The 11,221-nt window shown below is 34.7% G+C and overlaps 1 protein-coding gene across 1 annotated transcript; it reads right to left on the reverse strand.

Annotated features, from left to right (window-relative positions):
- Nucleotides 1-8,722: 8,722 nt before the first annotated feature.
- On the reverse strand, nucleotides 8,723-10,369 carry LOC133337082 (uncharacterized). Its single transcript, XM_061545348.1, has one exon. The coding sequence runs from the start codon at nucleotides 10,237-10,239 to the stop codon at nucleotides 8,926-8,928; it is 1,314 nt and encodes a 437-aa protein (XP_061401332.1). The 5' UTR covers nucleotides 10,240-10,369; the 3' UTR covers nucleotides 8,723-8,925.
- Nucleotides 10,370-11,221: the final 852 nt, after the last annotated feature.

The raw sequence follows: 11,221 nt of genomic DNA on the forward strand, positions 1-11,221 counted from the left end.
TACAAATTGAATTGTGGATGAACCGATAGAGTTGGAATCCTGAAACTTGGATTTAGGATCACTGTGGGGGTGTAGAATTGGGGTATGTAGGAAGTTTTGGAAATTGGTACTACTATGTACTAAATTTGGTACAATTTGAATTGAGGGTGAACCGATGGAGTTGGAATCCTGAAACTTGGATATAGGATCACTGTGGGGGTGTAGGATTGGGGTCTGTAGGAAGTTTTGGAAATTCATAGAACTGTGTACTAAATTTGGTACAATTTGATTTGGGGGTGAACCGATAGAGTTGGAATCCTGAAACTTGGATTTAGGATCACTGTGAGGGTGTAGGATTGGGGTCTGTAGGAAGTTTTGGAAATTCGTACTACAGTGTACTAAATTTGGTACAAATTGAATTGGGGATAAACCGATGGAGTTGGAATCCTGAAACTTGGATTTAGGATCACTGTGGGGGTGTAGGATTGGGGTATGTAGGAAGTTTTGGAAATGGTACTACTATGTACTTAATTTGGTACAATTTGAATTGAGGGTGAACCGATAGAGTTGGAATCCTAAAACTTGGATTTAGGATCATTGTGGGGGTGTAGGATTGGGGTATGTAGGATGTTTTGGAAATTGGTACTACTGTGTACTAAATGTGGTACAATTTTAATTGTGGGCGAACAGATAGAGTTGGAATCCTGAAACTTGGTGTTAGGATCACTGTGGTGGTGTAGGATTGGGGTAAGTAGGAGGTTTTGGAAATTCGTACTACTGTGTACTAAATTTGGTACAATTTGAATTGTGAGTGAACCGATAGAGTTGTAATCCTGAAACTTGGATTTAGGGTCACCGTGGGGTTGTAGGGTTAGGGTAAGTTGGAGGTTTTGGAAATTCATACTACTGTGTGCCAAATTTGGTACAATTTGGATTGTGAGTGAACCGATAGCGTTGGAATTCTGAAACTTGGAATTAGGATCTCTGTGAAGTGTAGGTTTGGGTTAAGAAGGAAGTTTTGGAAATTCATACTACAGTGTACAGTCATTATGGGGGTGTAGGATCGGGGTATGCAGGAAGTTTTGTTGGAAGTAGAAGGGTACGAAAAGTACTAAAATGTACCAAATATGGTACCCTTTTTATTACCGAACGGGAAGAGCTAGAATTCTGAAATTTGGAATGTTGGTCACTGATGGAAAGTTAGAATGATGTGCAAAGGGTTTTTAGAAATTCGACCTATAAGTATACTAAAGGTACTAAACTTTACTGAATTTATTTCCTGTTGTATATATATTGAACATATATAGCATGAATCTTGACATATGAAATGGAATACTGGTTGGGAAGTAGTGTTGATGTACGGAAATAAGTACATTCGTACTTATGTGTATAAAAAGTGTAAAATGGTACTAAATTTCGTACTATGATAATATTCTTGATAATCGGAATTAGCTTTAAAAAATCGTACTTATTTGTACGAAAAGTACTAAATGGTACTAAATTTGGTGGAAGTTGGATTTAGGTGAACAGACAGAGCTGAAGTCTTCAAATTGGGAATTAAAATGACTGTTGGAATGTAGGACTGAGGTAGATTATGAAATTCGTACTTATTGGTACGAAAGGTACTATATGGTACTAAATTTAGTACAATTTGGATTTTGCTTGAAAGGATAGAACTGAAAACCTGAAATTTGGAATTAAGATTTCCGTTGAAGATTGAGCTATAGAGACATCTTTGGAAACTCGTATTTATGTGTACGAAAAGTACTAAAGGGCACTAGATGGATTTGGATGAACGGAGAGAGCTGGAAACCCATAATTTGGACTAATGGTTGATGTTTGAATATAGAATTGAGATATGGAAGCATAGTACCTATGTGTACTAAATAGTACTATATTTCGTACAACTTGATTATGTGTGAACGGATAGAGCTGGACTCCCGATTTTTTTAATTAAAATTACTGTTGGAGTGTAAGATTGACATAGTTTAGGAAATTGTTAATTATAGAAACAAAAAGTACTAAATGGGTCCGGAAATCTTACAAATGTGTGAACGGATAGGGCTGTATTCTAAAATTTTGAATTAATATTACAGTTTGAGTGCAGAATTGAGATATGTCGGCAATTTTTTTAAAATTCGTCATTATGTGTACTAAATGGTAAACAAATTGGTGCAATTTTGATTCGAGTTAACGGATATTTGTAATTAAAAAAAATTAACGGAAATTTGTAATTAAAATTGCAAGATTAAGGAAGTATTGGAATTTCGTACTTATGGATACGAGAAGACCTAATTGGTACTAAATATGGTACAATTCGTTTTGTGTGAGCGGGAATCCTAATATTTGGACTTAAAAATAATTTGGAACAATTTGGACTTTGGTGGAAGTAAGATTAGGATTGATGTAGTTTTAGAAATTCTTACCTATGAGTATGAGAATTACTAAATGGTACTAAATTTGAAACCATTTGGATTTGGTTGAATCTTGAGATTTGGAACTTAGATTACTGTTGAAGTGTAGTATTGAGCTATGGATACAACTTTGGAAACTCGAATTTATGTGTACCAATAGTATAGAATAGAAAATTCACTAAACTTGGATAACGGAGAGAGCTGGAAACCTAAAATTTAGAATGTTGGTCATTGACAGAGAGTTAGAAAGAAGGACCAAAGGGTTTTTGGTACCAAATTTAGTGGAGGTGACGGTGTTCGAAAATTCTAAATGGAATTACATGTGGAACCTGTACGTTTTTGCTAAAGTGTGGATGTCGGAAAATAGTGCTTATGTGTATGAAGAGTAATTAATGGTAATAAACTTGATATTAAATGTAGGAATAGAGGTGGAATTCAGAACTATAGTACAACTAATTATACGGTATTCACCATTTCCATATGAAATATTTTTTATTCCCTTTCCGCATACGAAGTAGCGGGTACTTTGCTAGTTTAGTATATATGTAAGTATGTTTTTTTTCTGTTGCATGTCATAATGATGAACTATTTTTCAAAGGACTTAAACCTCCAAACAATTTGATTCAACCAAAAATTATCGATATCGGAAAGAGATGAAACTAACTTAAATATCGGTTGACATTTTGAAATAGGTTCAATTTTGGGTATTTTAAAGCCTATAGCCACATATATGGCTATAGATTGGTATAAAGGGTTCTTAAAGACAGACGTACTGCGTTTTCCCATTGCAGTGACCGATATATGGCGTTCTGGCTTATTGGAGATATAACTCATAAAAAAGCTTTGCCCACATGAAGGTTTCGTCCCATTTACGCTTTTATTATGTTCTCAATGGTCCTTTAATGATGCAATGTCTGTTTTACCGACAGGATATTGTATATATTAGTATCATCTTGATATTTGTCTTCCTAAGCTTCTAGGAATTTTGTGTTCTTGGTGAAATATCTCAGTTAACACTCACACCATTTAGACCATTTATGTCATGAATAGTATAGAATTCGAGATGTGAGATGTGCTGATGTATTTTCTTCCTTTGGGTCCACCAATAATATTTTCCCTTTTTCCTATCCCCTCGTTATTCCACAGTGGCTACGATTCCTATGTGACCTGGTGCAAATAGGATTCGTACAAGACCGTATCGCAAGAATTTGTTATTTTAGTATTCCGGTACAATTAACAGCTTTTGATGTTTTTGCTTTATAGGTTGTTAATTTAACATCTGCCATGATATTTGTACTGTGTGTTCCCATTGCAGTGACCGATATATAGTGTTCTGGTTTATTGGAGGTATAACTCATAAAACAGCTTTGCCCACATGAAGGTTTCGTCCCATTTGCGCTCTTTACCAAATTTTTTCATCAAAGTGGCTATAATTTGACATATCAGATTCTTGTTAAATGCAAAAAACTTATTTTTCTCATACAAATGTCCCGTTAAATTTTCGGTATCTTAAAGTTCCTACCCCAGTTTTCCAATCTGAGTGTCTGTCATTTGGTACATTACTTTTTCAGAGCGTGAACATATTAATCATATAAATGTCCCAACCAATTTAAAGAACTTTGTATTTACACCACGTGGTGGAGAATGTTAAAAGTTTGGTCTGGTCGAACTTAACGAATTTTTTCTGCTTTAAGCCCTACTTTCCAGCCGAAATAGCTGTCATTGGTAATTTTGTGTTCTCGGATAAAAAACGTCATGGAAGGATATTTCAATATGGGCCATGTTTTATATACTGTGGTACAGGGTATTATGACTTTGTGTATATGTTTGTAACATGAAATAGAAAACGAGATAGAACCATGGCTCATTAAACAAAGACGACGACGAGCAAGAATATGCATAGAATCACTTTCCTAGCCGATTTGTACATGTCAGACTGTTCATGTATTCTCGTGAGCAAAGTATAGGTTGCATTTATGATCCAATTTGGATGAAATTTGACACAGGTGATTTATTTTACGCAAGGACGAACCCTATTGAAATTGTTTCGAAGTTTTTCACAGCGTACTAAAATTACTGCAGGTTGACGTATATGGAGTTGAGTTTAAATTGGTTCAGATTTAGATATAGCTCCCATATATATTTTCGTCCGATTTAATGTAAATTAGCATACTGTACTGATCTAAGTAGAGATTGACGTGTTCGATGTTTTGTTAAAGCCGATTATAATTCAGATATAGCACCCATATATAGTTTCGTCCGATTTTATGTAAATGGTGTTCCGATTGAGACGAATTTTTTCATAGAGATTGCAGTTGAGTCAATAATGATGTATGTTAAGGTTTCAGAGTGAAATCAGGAAATTAATCTAGAATAGATTGTGTTAAGTTTGAAATCGGTTTATATTCATGGAAATGGTGCACCGAGGAGCCTTTATTTGTTCGCTTACATGAAATATTCCAGAGCGTTTTGGATTGAAATCGACATTTGTCGAAATCGGTTCTGATTGAGATATATCTTCTATATTTATTTTAATCCGATTTCATCTAAATGGCGCACCAAATATCGAAAGTTTTTCCGATTTGACGGAACTTGTGTTCAACGTATCAAATTGACCTAAATAACGGGTATTGGTGTATGTCAAATTTAGATATATCCCGTATAAAATTTTCCTACAAGAAAAACACATTTCCAAATTTATCCAATGTAAACGTATCGGATACAAAGATGCATCATATTGATACGTTACACTATAGGTAATTTGGACAGTTTTTTAGGCAAAAAGTCATTTTTTCATTTTTGGAAAATCATGTCTTTTTTGATGGCATTCAAGAGAAAACATGTCAAAATTTATGATTATGTAAGATTTTTTGCGTAAAAGTGTCTTAAAAGCGGTGGAATCAACCAACGTGTTGGTTGATTAAAATGTAAAACAATAACCAGAGCACAACTTCAAATTTCATTTCAATTATGAAAACAAAACGCAAAAACATTCATCAATCTATTTTTGCAACTTTTGAGTGAATTGTGTGTTCATTGAATAAAGAATGCTGATGAAATATCATACCCTTCGTCACTCAGTGTTTCGTGCCGAAAAACAATACCATCAATTCGCTATATAAATTGTCATCTATGTTGGTTTTGTTTTTGGTAAAAACAATTTGTTTATAAAAATATTGTGGCTGAATTTTAGGTTGTTATCGTTGAAATTTTTTTCGCGACAAAAATTGTGTGTAACGGGTACGGCACGGGGAATTGTAGGATATGGAAATAGGTGGACATATACAGTTAATGATGTGAAGTGACATAAAGTCTACATGTAGAAATTTGTGCCTAAGTCGGTACTCATGCAATGTTTTGCACCAATGGGACAGATGTAGTGACTCTATGCTATATTAAATCGGACGAACTTATATATAGAATATGTATCTAAATCTTGCTGCAGTAATAAGCTTTTTGTAGTAAAAAAATCATTTCAGATGGGACTCGCGCTCGCCCCTTTCGTACGACCCTTATAAGAAACCAAAAATAATCGGACCGATATTTACTGTTTAAAACTGCTCCTAGGACCATAAACATACTTTAAGATGTATGGTATATTTTTATGGATGCTATTTTAAAATATGAACGAACTCAACTTCAAATCTCCCTCTGAAAGTCCTTTTTTATTTCCGACAATACAAAAAAGTCATGTCATTTCACAATTTATTACTAATTTAAATCAAAATGTTGAATGTCTCATTATAATTTATTACAGTATCCTGTTGTCATCTCAACAGGATACTGGTTTGCAAAATTTCTTATATTGTCTGTAACTAATAAATGCCAGACAATTATTATCATAGTATTAGTTATGGTCCTTTTCTGTAGAATCATGAGCTATACCAAACATATATTTACATATGTAAAGAAATAATTTATTGGTATAAGTATTTACATACTTTGTTTTTGTTACATCTCTTTTTATGTTGTTAGTTCACATTACACCAAAAAATATGCATAATACTAACAAAGTGGAATAATCTTTACTTGTATATGTTAATTCTAGCTCAAATGGAGTTACGTCATTTTAAAACTCGAATATCGGGATAAAGGTCATACTAGAATTGGCATTCCGTTTGTACATTTTCCTTCACTTTTAAACGTGATATATTCAATATTTTTCAACGATTATTTTTAAAAAACAGTGAGCGGTGCAGTATTGTCGGACGGGGCCGACTATATGATACCCTACACAACTTCCACGAAAATATAACGTTTTGTAGTTCTATATTGTGAGCTTGGGCAATATTTCGCGATATTTGCACCCTCTTCACCGACCAGAGTTCAACAAATATTACTAATACTCAGTGAAGCCCTTCTAATTACTTGTCCAAATTCCCTTTACCGTGAATTGAGTAGTGATGTTCGGTTTTCAATTGTGGCCTATAGATCGACTAAAAAAACACAAAAAATTAAGTTTTTGATCCATCTCATCCCAATATTAATATATGTTCATCACCTAAAATTAAAGCTGGATCTTCATACCTGGATTCTCATGGAAAAAATCGATCAGCGCTATATTTTCGCCCTCTAGTGTTGTAATGGGTTACTAAATAATATCTGCAAATATTTAAGTGTAACTCCTACATCCGAGTATATACATTAGTATAATTGATTTCAATTTAAAGGTCAACCACTTCTCTAGGATATACTATCAACCTGTAGGGTCTATGTCCTTCAGGATTAAATATATAGGCTATAGAATACGAATTTTATCATTTTTCACACAAAAGCCATGGTCCATTTGATCCGCCAAATATTGGCCGATCTTTATTAAAACAGGCTTGCTTATTCTTTGCCCGATCCCCTTCTCCATTTACAAATCTGCGATGTTTGGACCATAATTGCGGTGTCTGGAGCGGCCAGAAAAACCGATAAAAATTAAGTATTTTGTCCATTTCATTCCCTAAATAAAAACCGTTCTTTACCAAAAACAATAGGGGTCTTCATTGGTCAGAAGCAAACCTACATGCAAAATTTGGTGACTGTGGGCTGTATCGTGTTTACAAATTATAATGGACAACGGACAGACGGACGGACACACATGTCTCGATCGACTCAGCATATGACTAGATCTAGGATCAATATTTCGCGGTGTTACAAACTCTTGGGGCTGCATGCTATAATACATTGTATAATACCCTGTGTAGGGTATAAATATTTTTTAACAACTTATAAAGGTGTGGATTTTTATACCCTACACAACAATATTGTCAGGGTATTATAGCTTTGTCCAGACCCAAGAGTTTGAAACGCCGCGAAATATTGGTCCTAGACCAACCTTTAAGTATACCAATTATTATATAGCTGAGTCGATCTATACATGTGTGTCCGTCCGCCTGTCCATTATAATTTGTAAACACGATATAGGCCACAGTTATGGGCCAATCTTCACGAAATTTTGCATGTAGGATGGGTTCTGGCCAATGAAGACACCTATTGTTTTTGGCAAAGATCGGTTAATATTTAGGGGATGAAATGGACCAAATACTTAATTTTTGTCGGATTTTCTGGTTGCTTCAGAGGCCGCAATTATGGTCCAAACTTCACGAATTTTTACTTGGATAAGGAAATCGGGCCAAAAAATAAGCATGCCTGTTTTGATAAAGATGGATGAATGAATGGACCCTGACTTTTGTGTGAACAATTACAAAATTTGAATTCTAAAGCGTATATATTTACTCCTAAAGGACATAGACCCGAGAAGTTGATAGTATATCCAAGAGGAGTAGTTGACCTTTAAATTTATACCAATTATATTGACTCGGATGTGGGAGACACTTAAATATTTATAGGTGCTTACGTATTCACATATTTTTTAGTTAACCATTACCACACTAGATGTCGGAAATATAGAGCCGATCGCTTTGAAATTTTTCATAAGGATCCAGGTATGGTCAAGGACAACGCCTATAATTTTCGGTTATGATCAGATAATAATTTTGGGATGAATTGGACCGAAAGCTTAATTTTTTTGTGTTTTTTCGAGTCGATCTACAGGCCACTATTGAAAGTCGAACATCACAATACAACCCACGGCGAAGGGAATCTGTTCTAAATATTTGTAATATTTTTGACCTCTAGATTATTTATTATTTTTAAGGACTTATATCAGTATATAGTAGTTAAAGTTTATTTCACACTGCTATGGTGTTTCTTTATTTTGTTACTAACATTTATGTTGCGGTGCTATGCACCTCTCTTTGTTGGATTTACAATTATGATTAACTTCAACTTAAAACTAATATTATACTGCAGCCTGGTCGTGCTCGTTATTACGCTGAGTCATCACTTGCGGTGCGCTGGTATTAGTGCGCGTGTTTGTGGCGGATGACTGCCCTGGTGTCATATTCCTGTTGATTTGTCGGACTGCTTGCGCAGCATAATGATGGGAATGTTTACTAGTTGGTTTGCATATTTAGTTTGATGTTTATTAGGGTGAGCCGTTAACTCCTCCCTCTCGAATTATCAAGCGTCTCGATTGATGTGTTTAGAAATATGGCAGATTATAAAGACTGCCGCGTTGATTCAAGTTAATATTGTGGTTTGCTAGTTGTTTTGTTTTGATAACAGATTCTGTTGTGCCGGCTGCCAATTGGCTTTCTGACACAGTCATTTCTATTTGAGGTCTAGACATTCCTTCATGTGGGGTCATTTTTATAATTTTCATACTAGTTTTGCGCCTTTGCCTCATTTTTACTGCCATCAGGAGGATGACCAATGCTAATATGAGACTGATGTTAAAACATAAACTGGTCTTGAATTCAGTATTTAGACGCTCGATTCTTTTATTACTTTTCACGTGCAACGTTTTTAGTAGTTGTAGAGATAGTATTTCTTCGGTGTAGTTGTTTCTAGCTGAGTGTTTTAGTAGCGCAGGCAACGGTTTGGAGTAAGCAGCTTCTTCGACGGTGAAATTTTTGTTGCCTATCCTAATTGTAGAATTACTAAATCTTATTAAATAAGTTCCTGTTACATTTTTTTCGTTTCCATTTATGACAATATTTTCTTTTATGTTATTTATCAAAATTAATCCAGGTTCTATTTCCTCTAAATTATTAATGTGATCTGCATTTACTATTGAACAATTATGTGGGATATTAGTTACTAATTTAGGAATACATGTATTGTTTGTTATATTGGCTACATTAGATTCTAGACATAATTCAATACCATTTATTTTTTGACAAGGACTTTTAATTCCAAATGTTGCTCTTTCACATTTTACAATTTTCTTATAATCAAGATTTAAAACAGTATTTTGATTTTTTACAGGTCTTATGGTTATGACATTACAAATTTCTTTTACAGTTTTGGGAATGCTTATAATGTAAATTATATTAGTACTATTGTTTACAATTTTTATTCGTGCGAAATTTAAAGCTTGTTCAATGTTTTGAAACGGGATTTCATCTTGATTAAACATTTCTTCTATTTTTCTAATTTCTATTTCCGATAAAATAAATGTGTTTACAATGTTGGATTTTGTTAAATGAATGGCCGAATTAATATTCGTTACTTCCTCCTTTAAAATTTCAACTTTGTACTTTGCCTGCAATATGAGGGTATTACGGAAGTCCTCACTAGTCTTTAAAATTTTTGAAATACTATTTGTCGCATTCGTTATCTCCTGCATTCTTTCTATTAGATCTCTGTTGATTATTAGCTGGTTATTGCTGTTGTCTGTTAACTCATTGATTTTGTTTTCCAAAAGCATAAGGTCATCATGGTCTGGACTACCTGCCAGCCATTTCCACGCCGTTCCAATCTCATCAAGAGATCTTTTAGATCTCTCTTCAGGCATTAGCCGATTTATAAGGTGAGATATGGTAGTGATGTCATTATGTAGGAAGGGGAGTAGTGGGTGGTTGTCTGGAATTCCTTTGGCCAAGTCGTCCTTGATCCTCTCTAGAGTGTCATGATATTCCTTGATGTTAATACTCTCTATAAGAACCACTTCTGATTGAGAGTAGTCCAATATTTCTGTGACCCCTAAGCAACCTGTAATTAAGAACTGGAAACCCGGTAAATAAGTAAGTCAGTTTCTGATATGACTCTTATGGACTATTTTCCCTGATTGAGTCAGGACAGTTGAGTGCCTATTCTCCTTTACAACTTCTTCTTTGAAACGTTTAGATAGTTTGGTTCCTAATCTCTTGTTCTGTTTGACAAATATTTTCTGACCTTCTTGATATTCTTTTGGTTCTTCCCTAACACGATTATGATTTGCCAAATCATTTTCCTGTTTCCTCAAGAGTCTTTCGTAGTTGTTAAGGCGAGTCCTTTCGTAGTCCTCTGGTCCAAAGGTCGTCGGTCGTCCAAAAAATAGATCTACGGGTTTCTTTCCAATTGACGAATGTATTGTGTGATTGTACTTGTTAACGCTATCTTGCAATAGCTCCTCAAAAGAGTAATCGGGTCGCTCACACTTACTGCAACGCATAATTTCCGATAAGGTCGAATGGAATCTCTCTATTTGCCCATTAACCTCGCTCTTATAAGGCGGTGCCGTAAAAATTTCCATGCCAAGTTCGTCTTCCAACATAAACCGAATGGTCTGAGAATTGAAAGATCGCTCGTTATCAAATACAATTGACTTCGGGACCCCAAAGTAGAAAATTATTTCTCTCAATGGTTTCCTAATGTCTTCAATGCCTTTGCCATTTATCATTCTGATTACTGCGAATTTTGTAAATTTGTCTATTGCGGTTAAAACTCGAAACTTGTCTGTAGAGAAGATATCTATGTGGATTGTATGCCCAGGATAAGTTGGCATAGGTGTCTTA

This window comes from Musca vetustissima, unplaced genomic scaffold (assembly GCF_032173495.1).
Source record: "Musca vetustissima isolate MV318-11 ecotype Yass unplaced genomic scaffold, APGP_CSIRO_Mvet_v1 utg279612, whole genome shotgun sequence".
In the NCBI taxonomy this organism is placed as follows: domain Eukaryota; kingdom Metazoa; phylum Arthropoda; class Insecta; order Diptera; family Muscidae; genus Musca; species Musca vetustissima.

Bases quoted from the DNA above. Each gene is read 5' to 3' on its own strand.
- LOC133337082 (XM_061545348.1), bottom strand. From the start codon at position 10,239: ATGCCTGAAGAGAGATCTAAAAGATCTCTTGATGAGATTGGAACGGCG.